The 18,712-nt window shown below is 42.8% G+C and overlaps 1 protein-coding gene across 3 annotated transcripts in view; it reads right to left on the bottom strand.

Moving 5' to 3' along the window:
* GRAMD2B (GRAM domain containing 2B) overlaps positions 1-18,712 on the bottom strand; it is a 140,936-nt gene that overhangs the window by 76,073 nt on the left and 46,151 nt on the right. Inside the window, exon 1 of one of the 3 annotated variants that reach the window (XM_058737606.1) lies at positions 7,818-8,220. The exons of the other annotated variants lie outside the window; for them this stretch is intronic. Within the exon in view, the coding sequence (XP_058593589.1) occupies positions 7,818-7,900 (83 nt within the window). The 5' untranslated portion in view covers positions 7,901-8,220. Of the gene's footprint in view, positions 1-7,817; positions 8,221-18,712 lie in introns of those variants that run through there. 3 annotated transcript variants of the gene reach the window in all.

The raw sequence follows: 18,712 nt of genomic DNA on the forward strand, positions 1-18,712 counted from the left end.
TGCTTTGGATTCTGTGTCTCCCTCCCCCCCCCCCCCCCCCCCCCGCCCCTCCCTGGCTCGCACGGTCTCTCTCGCTCTCAAAAAAAAAAAATAAACGTTAAAAAAAAATTTAAAGCGCTTACAGTCTTGTTTTCCTGGATTGTGAAAGGATTTCTCTTAAAGCTATACCATACGCCCTTGTGCACTGCCGGTAGAAACATAACATAGTATGGCTGCTTTGAGAAATTTTTCCAGTTCTTCAAAAAGTTGAACACAGATTGACCATATGACTCAGAAATTCCACTTCTATGTATATAAGAAGTGAGAGCATATGTCCACACAAAGACTTGCATACAAATATTCATAGCATTATTCATAATAACCAACAACTGGAGACCAACTAAATGTTCCTGAACAAGCCAACAGATGGACAAAATGTGGAATATTCACATAGTATCACTGAATACTATTCAGTGACAAAAAGGACTCAGCTAATGACATATGCTACTTTACAAATGGACCTCAAAAACCCAAGGCTAAGTGAAGGAAGGCAGATACAAAAGACCACGGATTATATGATTCCACTTATATGAAATGCCCACAAAAGGCAAGTTTATAGAAACAGAAAGTAGACAAATGGTTACCTGGGGCAAGGTGGGAATGGGGATTAAACATAAATGGGTGCAGGTAATCTTTGGGGTGGGGTGTGGGAAAATGTTGGAAAACCAGGTATGACAATGGTGCACCACTCAGTAAAGTTACTGAGGTATACAGCTGTAAATGGGTACATTTTATCACCTGGAAAATATATCTCAAGAACCCTGTTAAGAATAATCTGCCTCTTGAGACATCATGTCCCATTAAGAATGTGGGAATCTGGCACACAGAGTGACCAATGATAACATACAAACCAGTTTATCTTTGAGAATGCAGTTAAGTTGCTTTTGGTTCTCTTCTAGGGGTAAATAATTAAATCTAAGTTTAGATAAAGCCCCTTCTTTCCTTTAAAAAAATTTTTTTTAAATTATTTTAGAGACAGAGAGAGCTCGTGAACAGGGGAGAGGGGCAGAACAGGGGAGAGAGATACAGAATCTTAAGCTCAATGCAGAGCCCGACGCAGGGCTCAAACCCACAACCCTGGGATCATGACCTGAGCTGAAATCAAGAGTCGGACACTCAACCAATGAGCCACCCAGGCTCCCTCCCACCATTTCTTTTAAGAACAGTCACTGATAATGGCTCTGGAAGAGTCTCTCTCAAGGACCTTTGAAAACGTGTGAGACGCCTAGAACTGATGAGCGTTAACAGAGTTAGAAAGATGGTGAAGGAGAGCTCTTTTAGAGTTTAACAATTGGAAAACAATGAACAATGTAAAGATGAGGAGCCACGAGATAAAAGCTCAATGCCAGGAAGCAGGATATCGAAAATCAATGGCTTGTAGATAAAAGTACTGAACAATAGATGGGAAAACACCAAAGCAGTAAGCAATATTTAAATAAGCTGGTAAGTCACTAAGTAGTTCTCGTAGGAGAGGTTTTTTAACATAAAGTAAAAACCAAGGTGCCATGTTGGTTTCATGGAAGTATTGCCCCACGTGTCTTTGAGGTCTAGCTGATGCAACAGAGGCTCACTTTTAATAGAATACTGGGGAAAAGGCGCCTGGGTGGCTCAGTCTGTTGAGTGTCTGACTTCGGCTTAGGTCATGATCTCACATGGTTTGTGAGTTTCAGCCCCTCACCAGGCTTTGCGCTGATAGCATGGAGCCTGCTTGGGATTCTGTCTCCCTCTCTCTGTGCCCCTCCTCTGCTAGCTCACTCACTCTCACTCTCTCTCAAAAGTAAACATTAAAAAAAAAAAAAATAGAACCCTTGGGCTTGCTACTGTCAGAGTTAGGGCTGTTGAATTTTGACTAATTATCTTTTATGTAATCCTCCCACCCACCCCCACCCCAACTCCACAGCATGTTCCAGACCCTCAGTGGGAAAGATTGACACAGCTATGGTTATTGAGAGCTAACAACATCAGACACTGGGTGAAGTGAATTTCTTACACTTCCCATTTATACTTGATAGCAAGCATCTATGAAGCAGTGACTTAAGTATTCCCCTTTACAGATGATGAAGCGGTGGCTTACAGGCGTTCAGTAACTGGCCAGGGTCACACTTCCAGGAGACAGAGAAGTCAGATTTCAAATCCTACTTTCCTAGAACATGCTTGCTTTTTCTTTCTTTCTTTCTTTCTTTCTTTCTTTCTTTCTTTCTTTCTTTCTTTCTTTCTTTCTTTCTTTCTTTTTCTTTCTTTCTTTCTTTCTTTCTTTCTTTCTTTCTTTCTTTCTTTCTTTCTTTCTTTCTTTAATTTTTAAAAATGTAAGTAATCTCTACACTCAACACGGGGCTCGAACTCATGACCCCAAGATCAAGACTTGCACGCTCCACCAAGTGACCCAGTCAGGTGCCCCTAGAGCCTGAATTCTTAACATCTTTACGAACTGCCTCGATAGATCAGCAATTTCCGATGATAGTAACCTTTAGCCATAGGACTGATTTGATTCACTAAATTCCTTCCTCAAAAACATTTTAGCCAAGAACGCTGTTTCATTTTTCTCCGTCTTTTCAAACTCAATTGTTTCACTTTAATAAAATTTTAATGTTTCTAATGTCATAATTCTTTCTTCCTATTCCAAAGTTCATATTAAAAAGTATACCAGATAACCAGAATTGCCAATTACCAGAATTGGTGACCTGGAAATGAGAATTTTAAAAAAACTGTGGGGGCGCCTGGGTGGCTCAGTCGGTTAAGCGTCTGACTTCAGCTCAGGTCATGATCTCGAAGTTTTTGAATTTGAGCCTTGCGTCGGGTTCTATGCTGACAGCTCAGAGCCTGAAATCTACTTCAGATTCTGTGTCTGCCTCTCTCTCTACCCCTCTCCAGCTCACTCTCTCTCTCCCCCCAAAATAAATAAATATTAAAAAAAATTAAAGGGGTGTCTGGGTGGCACAGTTAGGCATCCAACTTCGGCTCAGGTCATGATCTCACTGTTTGTGGGTTGGAGCCCATGTCAGGTTCTGTGTTGACAGCTCAGAGCCTGGAGCCTGCTTCCAATTCTGTGTCTCCCTCTCTCTCTGGTCCCTCTCCCCCTCATGCTCTCTTTCTCTCAAAAATAAATAAACATTAAAAAATTTTTAAAAATTAAGATTGCATTACAAATATGTTACGGGTCATGTGATTTATTATTTGAAATATGAATCAAGATAACTTTTGCTCAGAAATGTATCAGTCATTTTAGACAGTTTTTGTAACTCCTTGAAAGTAACTTAGCCATTAAGGGGAGCCTGGGTGGCTTAGTCGGTTGTGTTCTACTTTGGCTCGGGTCATGATCTCACGGTTTGTGAGTATGAGCCCGGGTTGGACTGTGTGCTAACAACTCAGAGCCTGGACCCTGCTTCGGATTCTATGTCTCCCTCTCTCTCTGCCCCTCTCCTGTTCGTGTTCTGTCTCTCTCTCCCTGATATAAACATTAAAAGAAAGAAAGAAAGAAAGAAAGAAAGAGAGAAAGAAAATAACTTAGCCCGTTAATAAATTAGATCCACAAGAGACTTTAAGAAATAAAAGTGTATCTCAGAAAATGTGTGTGAAAAACATTAGGTTAGAAATGTCTATATGCTGGGAACATAACATTCAGAATGAAAAAAGTACTGAAAGGGAGGAAGGTAGGGTCTCAAAAGGAAATATGCAGCTAAATTACCAGTTCTTGGTAAGAAGGGGGCTATTTTTATTTATTGGTTTATTTTTATTTTTTTTAAGTTTATGTATTTATTTTGAGTGAGAGAGAGAGAGAGAGCGAGCGCGTGAGCAGGGGAGGGGCAGGGGGAGAGTGAAAAAGAGAAGACTAAGCAGGCTCCATACTGTCAGCGCAGAGCCCAATGCGGGGCTCGAACCCATGAACCACAAGACCATGACCTGAGCTGAAGATGCTTAACCAACTGACCCTCCCATGCGACCCAGAAAGGGGGTATTTTTAAATTGAATATGCATTTTGGCGATGAGTAAATCTGCAGCCTCACTGCTAACACAAAGATGAGTAACTCACAGCTCTCGGCAAGTCAATGCACCTAAAAATTCTAACTGCTACTGATAGAAAATCTGATTAAACAACTTTAACAGAGTAAAATTTCCCCTGAGATAGTCAAGCTGAACCTCAGTTATATTATATACCTTAATTAGGGGGAATGGCGTCTCAGCCTCCCTAGCTCACTAACAGATGGTTATCGAAAGTGATTATTCGCTGGGCCCCCTGAGAAATTCAGGAAGAAAAAAATGTGACCAGAGTTTGCAATCTATTTAAGGTTCACTAATATATATGGGACTAGTGTGTGAGCTAGTAACTGTTAACAGCTTGAAATAGTACTTTGTACATAATAAATGCTCAATAAATGTTCACTGTTCATCAACAGCAATAATAGCAGCAGCTAAAATCTATGGGGTTGATCACAGACATGCAAGGGGAACATGGAGAAACAAGAGGTAAGTATGGCCAGCGATAAGGAAGGACTTTAAAGGAAGGAAATCTTGAGTTGATTTGTACAGGTATATTGAGAAAAAGAACAGAGGGGACTGCTTGAGCAAAGGAATAGAGATGAGAGGGAAAGAAGGTAGGTAACTTCCTTCAGCAGTCCCTTTGGCACACCTGTTCCTTATTCTTCTGCATCATCACCTCTTAAGTCTGGAGCAGCTAGTTACTGTGATTGTTTGCATGGAAAAGATAGTCATGCTCGTAGTATTAGGAATGAAGTTGAAATTATGTACATGTACTCCAATGTCCTTAAATTCCTGGCAGAGGAGACGAGGTCACGCGGGCCATCACAAATTCTAGAGTAGAGAAGTGTTCAAGTTCAGGCTCTAGTGTTAGAGTGCAGGCTCTGGACTTGAATTTAGCTCTGTCTCTACCTAGGTGCTTAACTTCTCAGACCTTCCATGTTCTTATGTGTCGAGTGGATAACGACAGCATCTGTCTCATTCTGTATGAAAATGAATGCAAAATGTTGAGCACAATGCCTGTCACACAGCAAGCATTCTCAATAAATTCCAGCTATTATTAACCAGGAGGCCAGGTTGTAGGTGATGAGGACTATGTGGCAAGAGCAAGCCATTCTTCTTTTTTTTAAATATTTATTTTTGACAGAGAGAGAGAGAGAGAGAGCGAGAGCACATGCGAGTGGGCAGGTGGGTGCAGACAGAGGATCTGAAGCAGGCTCCATGCTGTCAGCACAGAGCCCGACTTGGGGCTCGAACTCATGAACAGTGAGATCATGACGAGAGCCAAAGTGGGATGCTTAAGTGGCTGAGCCACCGAGGCGCCCCAAGAGCAAGCCATTCTAATACTCCAAGAAGAAAACGCCCATCAGGACATCCAGATTCTAACGAGTCTGAACTTTGTCATGATTAATCTAAGTTACAAAGTTCAGAACAAAGAAGACTGGGTGCCTAAGCATCAAAATTTTCCTACCCAAATGATTTCAAATATGGAGTGATCACAATATATATATAACACTGATAATGTATCTACCTCCGTCTTAAAATTACTCTTCTTCTGGTTCCAAAACAAGAGTTTAAAGCTCAGGAAATAGAGTGTCTCAAGTCTTTGAGTGATTCAGAAGTGACTTCAGCAGGGCTGGAAGTGACCATTTTACAGGGAAAAACAAACAAAAATCTCCATAAACCACGAAAAACTTACCAAAGACTGTTGAACGGGCAAACGTCCTTAACTGTGGAGAAGATTCAGTTATAGGCCAAACTTTTTATAGTAGTATCTTGTTTGAGTTTAATGTAGCCACAGCCCCCAGCAATGTCCTCTGAACCCTCATTCCTGTATTCCCCACCACGATGGAACCAACAGTAGGCGTTCCTGTATTTGTTGAACTGAAATGAATTTGTGAAACTGGCTGTTCCAAATGAAGGTGTGGCTGTTTGGGGCCTTCCACTTCAAGGTGGTTATGTTTATTGTCTATAAAATTATTTTCCCCAGCGTCTGAAGAGTTTGAAGTTAACAGAATTCATCTGAACAGATAACAGGCTTTCTCAATCTATTAAAACACTCTCCTGAACTGAGTAGACTACTGGGAATGCAAAGATGTAAAGACTTACCAGCGGCCGCATGGACTTGAATCATTTTGCTTTGTGTAACTGGAACTTAGCACTGCCTGGGCTGACTTCTAGGCTAGGAGTTTACAGTCCGGGTTTCTAGTCTTGCTTGGCCCACTTAACACTCCTGTCACCTCTATGAAGTGCTGTTTAGAATGCCACAATCTCTCTTTTTTAAGAGAAGTATATAAAAGAAGGATGAACTGCAAAAGAAATGTCCTTTGCTACTTTATCTCTTTCTTGGGCTTGAGTTATTAGAACAGAGTTAGGACTTTATTTTGGGGAGAGAAAACAAAAACATGTTGTGAGGGTTATTATACCTATGGCATTTTTTCCCCCTCAATCATCTTTTTATCGTTCATTTAAACAGGAAAGAATATCAGCTGAACTTGACAAAGCTGAGGGGCAGAAGAAAGGGCAGCCAAGGAAAGCAGACACTGGGAGAGATTATGACCAAAGCCTTTGACACAACAAATCAAAGCAGCTAGTAAAAGCTATTTTTCTTCCAAAACTTCAGCCCAAACTCCAATACACAGATGGAATATGCTTTTATAAACACCATTCTTTACGTGGAACCACACCGTGTTATAAAAATTGAGTAAATGTTGAAACAATGGAGATCGCACTTTCACTGTTTTTTAGGTACCCCCAACAGGTTGGTACTAAAAAAAAAAAAAAAAAAAAATTGGCTTCTTTAACAGGTTATTTATATATTTATCTTAGTAACACTTAAAGTTACAGCGACACAGAAAATAACCAAATACTGATCCTTTTCCTTTTGGAAAGAAGAATGTTTGGCAAGAACAAGCATGGAAATAATACTTCTGGATTTTAAAAACAGTAGTACAGGGGAAGATAAATAAGTTTTGTTACAGGAAGGTAATCCTTGTGATCCAAGTATCTGAGTTTTCAGTTTCTGAAACCAGAAGAGTTCCTAGGCCCAGCAATGTGCCAATCCTATTATGAACATGAATCTTTTAAGAGGATAGTCATAACCCAATGTTCGAAATGTTTTATGTTATTATATATTCATTGTGCTCCTACAGCCGCTCCCCCACCCTCTCTCTCTTTCTCTCTCTCAAAAAAAAAAGGAAAGAAAGAAAAAAGAAAAGAAAAGAAAAAAGGAAAAAAGTATGTAGCGAGTTTGTGTCAAGTTCCCAAGCAAAGGCAGACAGTCCTTGAAGGGAAAGATAAAGCGTATTTCATGTTTTCTCCTACTTCTCCTCTCACTTGAGCAGAAACGAAGGAGATGGAGAAAAGACAACCCTTTAGTTCCGGATCAAATGACAAAATACACATCGCTGTGAAACTAATAACCAGATGGCATCTACGAGGTAGCTTCGTCTTCATACACGTCATGAAGAAGTAAGGAACAGAAGGAAGCGTCAGCGCTGTTCCTTGACCTTAGACATCTGAATGCCTGCCCCAGACCTCCCTTGGGACAGATACCACGCCAATCGTGCTTTCGCTCCAATCCTTCACATCCCCACCAGACTGCAAGCTGCGGTCCGTTCCTCAAACGCTGCTGTGCCTCGTTCCCCACTACAGCATCGGAGAGAAAGAAGAGCCCGGGCGCCCCCCGAAAGAGTTCAAGCCACGGGGCTGTCCGTCCACGGTCAAGTTCCAAGCCAAACCCGTCCCCGGCACAGAAGTTTGGGCAGCGCGCTCCCGCCCGCCCGGGGCCGGACGCTACTTACTGGGCTGAGCCAACTTTGCTGTCTCTCTTCGCGAGCACTTTGGCAGGCTTTGCGTCTTCCACATCTTGCTGTAGTTCGGTCATCGGGGCCGCGGGTGGAGGGCACCTTCAGACGTCCCCTCGCGGCTCCCAGCGTCCCGGGCGCAGGCCCCGCGAGCCGCGCCTTTCCCTGCGCCCTCCGTGCGCCCTCCTCGCGCGCTCCCGGCCGCTCAGCGCATCCAGGCCGGCCCGGAGCCGCGGGGCCGCCAACCTGGACACGTCCGGGCGGCCGCGATTGGTCGGCGCCGGCGTGCGGGCCGGGGAGGGAAGGGGAGGGCCGAAGGCAAGTGACAGCCTCCTGCCCCAACCCGCGAGGCCCGGCCCGAGCGCCTGCAAACCTGTTGAACTAGTCTGGCTGGGGGAGGAAGCTAATTGGCCACGCAGGTGGAACAGTTGCCTAACTGGGCTCCGTATATTTAGCCTCCTGGTAAGTTGGGCTTCCTCCCGCCTCCCTAGCACCCCCCCCCCCCCCCAGCTGTAACCGGGGAGTTTTAAAAACGAGCGGCCTTTTGCGGCTACAGGAAATGGTTCGGACTGAGCGGGGCGCTCGGTCTCCCAGATGCGCGCTGTGGGCTGCGCGGTGTCCCGGCCTAAATTATTCAGACAGGATATTGCCTCATTGGGGACTGCTCCGTCGGGGCTCCAACAATAGGTCAGTTCAGTGACAAAGGTAGCGAGACGTGGTTGTCTCTAGAGATTGTCTGGTTAACCCTTCCCCGTTGTGGGGGTGGGGAGAGGGGTGGGGGTGGTGGTGCAGGGAGAGCGTTCCTCAAAATCTCATTAGCAACTTAACCTCGACTGTGCCCCCCACCTGGAAAAGGAATGCCTCTTCTTCCCGCTTTTTGGTGAGGTTTTGGCATGCTGAATCTGTCTCAAGGTTTGCATTTGAAACATCATCCAGGGGCGCCTGGGTGGCCCAGTTGGTTGGACATCCGACTTGGGCTCAGGTCATGATCTCACGGTTTGTGGGTTTGAGCCCCTGCGCGGACATCTCAGAGCCCGGAGCCTGCTTTGGATTGTGTGTCTCCCTCTCTCTCTCTCTCTGCCCCTTCCCACCCCATCAAAATAAATAAATAAGTAAATAAATAAGCAAATAAATATTTTTAAATATTAAAAAATTTTTAAAAATCACATCATCCATTTCTTTCACATATTTTTGAGAGCTTCTAGGTGCCAGGCATCCTTCTAAACATTCCCTTATTATAACAAATAAAGTATGTGTTGGTGATTTTCTAAGTCGTTGACAATACGAGGAGTGTAAAACCTTATTGTTGGAAGCCCAAACTGACTTTAAAACAATTACAAGTGGCAACAATAGTTCATGACATGGCTGGGGGGAAAAAAAGCGAACTTTCTGCCCTGCCTGCGGCTGCAAGACCTTTCTGTTTCTTTAAATTTAATTTTCAGATTTCAGAATAATGGCAGAGACTACAGAACCATAGTGTTTACATTTATGTATGTATATGTGTGTATATAGGGTGTGTGTCAAAGAAAACACCTACCCTTTCAGATAACTGCACACATTTGGGGGATCAAGGCCTTTCCAAAGATTTCTTTTTGCCTTTTCATTTACTAGCTGTGTGATTAGGCTGAGAGAACAAAAGCATCTTTTTGTAGCCTGCTTGCTCCAAAATTGTCCTAACACTTGGAAAATAAAATAAAAATGTTTTTGTAAAATCTAGGAGAGTGGGCCTGGCAGATTGTGCCCCGTCTCTCATGCGCTCTCTCTTTCTCACCTATTTTGCTGCAAAGGGGGGTTGCTCTTCACCATTGACTCCTGTGGAAGCCAGGCTGGGTGTGGTGGGGAAGGCTTTGTGTGACCAGAAGGTTTGCAAGCTCTCTTAGGTATCCCTTCCTGGCTTTTCCTGGGGACATTACACCTTCAGCCGTCAGGTCCCTTCTCTAGCCACCTCTCCTACTCATGACAGGTGTGGGCCTGAAATATAGGAGGTTATCACCATCCTAAACTGGGTAGTACTCTCTCCTTAAATCTCAGGTGCCTTCCTAACAGCACCCACTACAGATCAGAGGAGAGCTCAGTTTTTGCCCCAACTATTTTTTTATTGCAGTAAAGTATACATAATATTTATCATGTTAGCCATTGGCCAGCGTACATTCAGTGACATTAAATATACTCACAGTATGTGTAAAAGTTACCACTCTCTATGCCCCAAACTTTTTGTCCTATCCAACATCAACTCTGTATCCATTCAACAATAAGCCTTCCTCCCTTCCTCTGGGTCCCTGGTAACCTTTATTCTACTTTGTGTGTCTTTGAATTTGTCTGTTCCGGATACTTCATGTAAGTGCAGTCATGTGATATTTTTCTTGCTATGTTTGGCTTGTATCACTGCATATAATGTTTTCAAGTTCCACCTAAGTTATAGCGTATCTCATCACTTCATTCTTTTTTTATGGCTGAATTATAATCCATTGTGTGTATACCCCACATTTGGTTATCTGTTGACCTGTTCATGGACACTTGACCTGTTTCTACCTTTTGGCTCTTGTGAATAATAGTGCTGTGAACGACATACAAATACCTATTCACGTCCCTGCTTTCCTTTCTTTTGGGTATATATCTAGGAGTGGAATTGCTGGTCAGATGGTAGTTACATGTTTAACCTTTTGAGATACCTTGGGTAGGCCTCTTTTGATGCATGAATAAAAACCAGTGTTGAAAGCTTCCTCAGCATGGGCTTACAGCTCAATCAATGCGCACTTGGGTGCCCTCAAACTTGTTCTGTAATGTGTAGGATGAGGACTGAAAATAGTGTGATCTTAAGGGAGAAAGAAAGGGAGGGGCGTGGGTTTAGGGGCAGGTGGTGGAAATAGCAGCTAGTCCTTCCCCAGAACGGGGAAGAATTACAAAGGAGCAAGTAAATGTTATTATTTTACTTCGTGACGTTTGCCTGGGTTTAAAAGACTTTGTCAGACAGCTTCATAATTTGTTTATTCATGGGGCTATCATACAGGAAAGTGGAATGCGGTATTTAAAAGGCAGCAGCAGTAGATGATAGGGGAAATTTCACTGTAGTGTGACAAATAGAAACGTAAGATTATGTCTGAAATATATTTTAGGGGCTCTTTGATTTTGCTCCAATAACAGACCCTTTACTTTTCTTCCTCCTAGCCTCTGGGCACCTAATTTCTTGTTTCTAACATCAAAGAAGAGTTCTAGCTGTTACTTTTTCCAGTTACTTAATCAGATCCAGTAGTAAATGCCTAATCCATCACCTTTCAGGTTGCAGAAGACTCCTACTTAACGGCTTAGAATATCGACCAAAGTTGGTGTCTTTTTTACATTGATCAGATACACTGTGCATGCATAGTCTCAGGGGCAGAGTTCAAATATGAGTTTAGAGATTTGAGTGGAGATGATAGTGTAAGGTGTGGTCAAGTAATTGCCTAATTGATAACAAATGGCAGGCAATGTATTTATTAGCCAATAGAGGTACACTAAAGGATCATCACATGCCTGTAATTTCATAACTATTGTCTGACGACATGTTTAAGAAGCTGTTGATGCTCTTACCAAGATACAAGCTGTCATAACTATGCATAATATTCAATGTATCAGTGTCATAAGTCAAAGAAATTCATGAACACTCATCAGACCATTCCCGTTTTTCAATTTAAGCTCAGTGTTCAAAGGAGAAAATGGAAAACACTGCACGAGTTCAGAAGAGAGCCCCATGGTGACACTGAAGAATTTGATTTTAAGACTTCGAAAAAAAAGTTTTAAGAATGAAAGTTGAGAAGAATTTACTTATAGGAAGGGAAATTTCCTGATGAGCACAGCCATTAAACATTGGAATGGGAATCTATAGTAAGGCATGGAATCTCCTACTATGCACATCTTTGAGAATAATATTTTAAAAAAGTCAAATAGAATGGTTCTAAACCAGTATTTCCCAAACCAGGTTATACTGCAAATGGAAAAACTTGAAATAGTCTCTTCCTCTCTCTAGGGATGAGGCACGAACCAAGTTTAGCATCCATGTTGAGAGAAGTAGACAAGATGGTCAGGGCTTCCTGGTGTGGGGGCCAGCGGTAGCTGGGAAACACTAGTCTAAGTCATGTTCTGGGAGAAAGCAGCAGCAGTAAACAAAACTCTGCCGGTCCAATGTTCTTTTTAAAAATTAAAATACACAGGGGAACCTGGGTAGCTCAGTCAGTTAAGTGTCCAACTCTAGATTTCAGCTCAGGTCATGATCCCAGGGTTGTGAGATTAAGCCCCACCTTGGTCTCTGTGCTGAGTGTGGAGCCTGCTTAGGATTCTTCCTCTGCCCTTTTCCCTGGCTTAGGCATGCATACTCTCTGTGTCAAATGAAAATAAAAATAAAATACACAATGCCACATAATTAATACATTGAAATCTACCCCAGAGGTTTAAAGTAGATGTCTGTTTTCTGTATGGTTAATGTTACAGGTCACGCGTGAAGTAAGGAAGCCCCTGAGACCATCCGGTATGTGGTTTTCACACCAGGTTCTGCGAGAGTCGGGGCTCTTTGAACTAGAGAGTTGAGGAGCCGGCCTTTCAACTGAGGTCTTCTGACAACAGCCTCCCTCTTAGCACCACTCAGATACACAGCCTCTCCTGCTTCTGCTAGACCTCTTCCTCTTAAGTCTCTTTCATGTATTTGGTTTTGTTTTTTTTTGTTTTTTTAAGTTTTTTAATGTTTATTTTTGAGAGAGAGAGAGAGAGAGACAGAGACAGAGCACAAGCAGGGGAGGGGCAGAGAGAGAGGGAGACACAGAATCTGAAGCAGGCTCCAGGCTCTGAGCTGTCAGCACAGAGCCCCACACAGGGCTCGAACTCACAAACTGCAAGATCGTGACCTGAGCTGAAGTTGGATGCCCAACCAGCTTAGCCACCCAGGGGCCCCTCTTTCATGTATTTGTGTTCTGTATTACTTTCTATTTGAAGAAGGGGAAAAGTGTTGCTTGTGCCACATTGAACAAAAATTTCAAATGAAATCTACATTTTTCAGAGAAGAGCCTGAGCTTCAGAGGGTTGAGGGACTTGGCCAAGATGACAGTGATTCCCTGAGGATGAAGATTCAGCTTTCCTGAGTTTCACTGTTTAGGAGTGAAGGGGTGAAAGAAGAAAGAAAGAAAGACCACTTAACCAACTGAGCCTGAACTCAGGCGCCCCTTTTCTTTCTCTTTTCTTTCTTTTCTTTTCTTCCTTCCTTCCTTCCTTCCTTCCTCTCTCTCTCTCTTTCTTTCTATCTTTCTTTCTTTCTTCACCCCTTCACCTAGGGGTGTAGGAGAGTGAGCAGAATGGCAGAGAAACGTACCTTATCAGAGAGTGTGTGGGAGGGAGATCCCAAGGACCCTACACGTGTATAATGTTTGTGAGCAAAGAACTGTTGGAGTCTAGAGCTATCTTTGGTGGCTGCATTTTGTCGTTAAATATTGCTGCATAACTACCTCACAGTCTGTGGCTTAAAACAATAATTTAATATTTCCTCTCATGGTACGGTGGGTTGACAGGGCTCACCTGCACAGTTTTCATAGGGGTCTCTCAGGCAGTCACTGTCGTTGGAGTCGTTTGAAGACTCGATGGAGCTAGACATGCACCTCCTATGTCTGGTGCTTCAGCTGGGATAGCTGGAACAGGTGCAGAGTAGTGGAGCATTTTGTCTCCCTGCATGGCCTGCCCCGTGGCCAGGTGGGTTTCCTTACAACATGGCCATCTCTGTATACTTCGACTTTTTACTTGATGGCTGACTTCCTCCAGAGCACATGTTCTGTAATGCTAAAGGGGAATCCACAAGGCTTTTTATGAGATAGCCTTGGATATCAGGCAGCTTCAGCTCTGCTTTCTAGTGGTCAAAGGTGAGCCCCAGAGCCAGCCCACAATCAAGGTGTAAATACCTGGAGTGTAGTTTACCAGGGACCATGTCTGGGGAGTGGCTTCCACAGTGCAGATAATAGATGAGGCTCTCTGACTGGATACTTTTTCAATGTGGATGTGAATAAATGGGCATTTGTTTTTTCTTTTTAAATGCTTTATGTTTTATTTTGTATTTGATAGAGAAAGAGAGAGACAGAGCATGAGCGAGGGAGGGCCAGAGACATGAGACAGAATCTGAAGCAGGCTCCAGGCTCTGAGCTGTCAGCACAGAGCCCAGTGGGGGGCTCGAACCCATGAACCATGAGATCATGACCTGAGTGAAGTCAGACGCTTAACCAACTGAGCCTGAACTCAGGCACCCCTTTTCTCTCTTTCCCTCTTTCTTTCTTTCTTTCTTTCTTTCTTTCTTTCTTTCTTTCTTTCTTTCTTTCTTTCTTTCTTTCTTTCTTTCTTTCTCCTTTCTTTCTCTTCCTTTCTTTTCTTTCTTTCTTTCTTTCTTTCTTTCTTTCTTTCTTTCTTTCTTTCTTTCTTTCTTTCTTTCTTTCTTTCTTATGTTTATTTATTTTGAGAGAGCACAAGAAGGGGAGAGGGGCAGAGGATGAGAGAGAGAATCCCAAGCTGGCTCCATGCTGCCATCGCAGAGCCCAGCACTGGACTCCATTGAATGAACTGTGAGATAATGTCTTGAGCAGAAACCAAGATTCTGACGCTTAACTGACTAAGCCACCCAGGAACCCCTCCCCTTTTCTCTTTCTTTCTTTCTTTCTTTCTTTCTTTCTTTCTTTCTTTCTTTCTTTCTTTCTTTCTTTCTTTCCTTCTTTCCTTCTTTCCTTCTTTCTTTCATGTTTATTTTGAGAGAGAGCATAAGAAGGGGAGAGGGGCAGAGGATGAGAGAGAGAATCCCAAGCTGGCTCCATTGAATGAACTGTGAGATCATGTCTTGAGCAGAAACCAAGAATCTGATGCTTAACCGACTGAGCCACCCAGGAACCCCTTTTCTCTCTCTCTCTTTCTTTCTTTCTTTCTTTCTTTCTTTCTTTCTTTCTTTCTTTCTTTCTTTCTCCTCTCTTTCTCTTCCTTTCTTTTCTTTCTTTCTTTCTTTCTTTCTTTCTTTCTTTCTTTCTTTCTTTCTTTCTTTCTTTCTTTCTTTCTTTCTTTCTTAATGTTTATTTATTTTGAGAGAGCACAAGAAGGGGAGAGGGGCAGAGGATGAGAGAGAGAATCCCAAGCTGGCTCCATGCTGCCATCACAGAGTCCAGTGGTGGGCTCCATCGAATGAACTGTGAAATCATGTCCTGAGCAGAAACCAAGAATCTGATGCTTAACTGACTGAACCACCCAGGCTTCCCATAAATGAGCATTTCTAGCAGCACTTTTGTACATGCATGAGGTATACAAGTGAATAAAACAGGAAATATCCATGGTGTGTTGGGTCTTGCATTCTAGTGGGACAATTGAAAATGAGAACAATAAGCACATAAAGAACACAATTTCAACAGATGAGAGATACAAACAACAAAAACAGAAAACAATGGAGAACGAGGGAGGGCTATTTTACACAGGAAGATCAGGGAAGCCTCTTTAAGGCGTGACGTGTCAGACTTGAAAGAGGGGAAGGAAGAAGCCATGTGAAGTCTGAGTGCAAATCTGGGCAGCCATTGGGGAGAACATGGTTAAAGGTGTCGAGGCAAGTCTGACCTTGGCCATAGTCTAGGGACAGCAAAAAAGGCCACTGTTCTCTACTGTGCCTGGTGTATAAGGAGGGAAGAGAAGGTTGGTGGGAGATGGTCTCATAGAGATATTATCTTCTCTGTCCATTTGTTTCTTATCTGTCCCCTCCCATAAGATTGGAATCTTCCCCCCCTCCCCAAAGGGGCTTGTGTTTGCCATTCTATCCACAGTACCTGGTTAATGTTAGGAGCTTAATAAATATGTGTTGAATGAATGAAGAAATCATTGGGTGATTGTTTCTAACCAGTGGTTCTCAGCCATAATCTTTTGGAACTCCAGATGACCCGAGATGTCTAATGTTGAGTAGTAGCATTGGACTTTTTTTTTAAGTTCATTTATTCATTTTGACAGAGAACGTGAATGGGGTAGGAACAGAGGGAGAGTGGGAGAGAGAGAATCCCAAGCAGGCCCCACACTTTCAGCGCAGAGCCTGACGCAGGGCTCAAACTGACGAAATCATGAAATCATGACGTGAGCCAAAACCAAAAGTTGGATGCTCGACCAACTGAGCCACCCAGGCACCCCTTACCTTCTTTTCAAGAATTTTCAATTTTTTTTAAGGTTTATTTATTTTTGAGACAGAGAGAGACAGAGCATGAACGGGGGAGGGTCAGAGAGAGAGAGAGGGAGACACAGAATCCAAAACAGGCTCCAGGCTCTGAGCTGTCAGCACAGAGCCCGACACGGGACTCGAACTCACAGACCATGAGATCATGACCTGAGCTGAGGTCGGATGCTTAACCGACTGAGCCACCCAGGTGCCCCAACAATTTTTAATTTTTAAAAGGGATCTCTACATCCAACATGCGTCTCAAACTCACAATCCTGGGATGAAGAGTCACATACTCCACTTACTGAGACAACCAGGTGCCCCACGTTTGTCGTATGTGTGTGTGTGTGTGTGTGTGTGTGTGTGTAATTTGCAGGGGAAAAGAGAGTTCATGAAAAAGAAATTTAAATCAAATCCTCCCACCCCGCACCTCCAACTTAAAAAAGAAAACCTTTGGCTTATGCTAGGACGGCACGTGTTTCAAATGGGTCAGAGAGGTCCCATGACTCCCAGATGGTCTGGCTCCGAAGTAAGTCCAAGAATCACTGTTTATAATCCACAGGCAACGATTGTAAGTTAGGGAATCTCTCAGTTTTTCTTAGGGAAACATTCATACAGCAACTTCCTTTCCTTGTTCTGGGAACTGATGATCATGCCATTCTTAAAAGCACTGGCTGTGCTCTTTCCTTGTGCCTGGGTTTCACATGTGCTGTTTTGCTCCCTGTGAAATGTTCTGAGGAAGCAGTCTGCATAGTGCAATTAGGACACTGTTTTGAAGCAGTTAATACTGAATTATTCAAAGGAGTTACTGTTGTTAAATTTTTTTCTTTTTATCACCAGTTGCACACTTTTTATTTCTTTGGATTTTTATTCCTTTTTACATACTTTCATGTTACTCCTTTTCAACAATTCCTGTTAGCATTTTGTTATCCTTTCTTCCAATTGGTTTTCTGATGGTATTCCTTTCTAAGAATTACTTAACAAAAACGATAGCACAGGAGGAACAGGGGAGGAGCGAATGGAGAAAACCCTTCAGACAAACAAGAAAGTTTTTTTTGTTTCCCTCAAGTAGCCACAGATTTATTTTGCTTTTACTTTTTGTTTCAGTTTTATGTCTTATTTTATTTTTTAATGTTTTATTTATTTATTTATTTATTTATTTATTTATTTATTTATTTATTTATTTTCAGAGAGAGACAGAGAGTGTGAATGGGGGAGGGACAGAGAGGGAGACACAGAATCCAAAGCAGGTTCCAGGCTCTGAGCTGTCAGCACAGAGCCCCATGGGGCTCGAAAGCACAAGCTGTGAGATCATGACCCAAGCTAAAGTCCGACAGTCAACCGACTGAGATACCCAGGTGCCTCAGTTTCAGTTTTATAAATAGACCCATCATTTGAGGCAAATTTTACAGTCTGGCCTTCCTTCTTTCCTTCCTTCCTTTATTCTAACCAGTATTTTCTTTTTTTTGTTTTTTTTTTTGTTTTTTTTTTTTTTTGGTGCCTTTCATGTGCCAAGCTATATTCTGCATGATAGAGATTTAAAAATAAATAAGCACCTATGTGCTATGAGTGAGTTCACAGTCCACTGGAAAAGAGTTCAGTAAATGGTTATTTACAATATATACATACACAGAACCTCAGTCAAAACCTATCACGTTTATATATCAGGACCAGACCCTTGGATGTCAGATGGTGGGAAGGGGCAGGTGATGGCCATGGGATGCTTCACGTTCTTCTGTTTCGGGTCACACACAAGTCACTCCCACTCTCCACGTAGCCCCTCCCCACCCTCCACCCCCCCCCACATGCGCACAACTTGCTGGAAAGACTCTTGGCTGGAAGTCAGGAGAACTGGGGTCTGGTCCAGACACTGTGCTTTGTGCTGGAATGTGCATCTATTAATGGAATACAGCATTGAAGTAACAGAACGCTGGCCTCAAGGAAAGGGCTCTAGACTTCGTGGTTACAGCTGTATCCCTTTCTGTCTTATAGAAACTAAAAGAATGAAGGGGGGGGGAAACTTTTTACCCAGAAATGTTGGAAGTACCAATTGCAAAATGACAGTTTTCAATAAACTTCCTGAGGCGAGAGTAATTATTACAGTCTATTCTCTTGGGAAAGTAAGTGCATTTGCCTCCTTCCTTTGGGGCCCTGTGCTTCTTTGTATTGGCTTCTACCTCTAAAAGCATACCAGATCACAACAGAATGTTACCCTGTGTGTTATGATCACAGGATGACTAGAATCAGAATTTAATTTCTACTTTTAGTAGTAGTCAGAAATAAAATTAGGGGCATCTGGGTGGTTCACTTGGGTAAGCATCCGACTCTGGATTTTGGCTAGGGTCATGATCACACAGTTGGTGAGTTCAAGGTGACAGCACCTAGCCTTCTGGGGATTTTCTCTCTCCTGCTCTCTCTGCCCCTCCTCTGCTCACATTCTGTCTCTCTCTCCCAGAATAAAATAAATAAACTTTAAAAAAAGAAATAAAATTACAAGTTCATCTTTCCTTTTTATTAAAAAACATACAATAATCGCTTTAGTAAAACACATTAGGGGGAGATTCAGACACTGGAAATGCTTAGTCCTATAGAATCCCAAGTCTCCAGATTTTGAGAAAATGTATAAATTAGTATTAGACACTGCAAAGAAACAGGAGGTGAGAGCTGGTGGGAATGGTCTTGATTCCTGGCTTCTCAGCTGAACTGCTCATGC

The sequence above is a fragment of the Neofelis nebulosa genome, chromosome 1 (assembly GCF_028018385.1).
Source record: "Neofelis nebulosa isolate mNeoNeb1 chromosome 1, mNeoNeb1.pri, whole genome shotgun sequence".
Taxonomy (NCBI): Eukaryota; Metazoa; Chordata; class Mammalia; order Carnivora; family Felidae; genus Neofelis; species Neofelis nebulosa.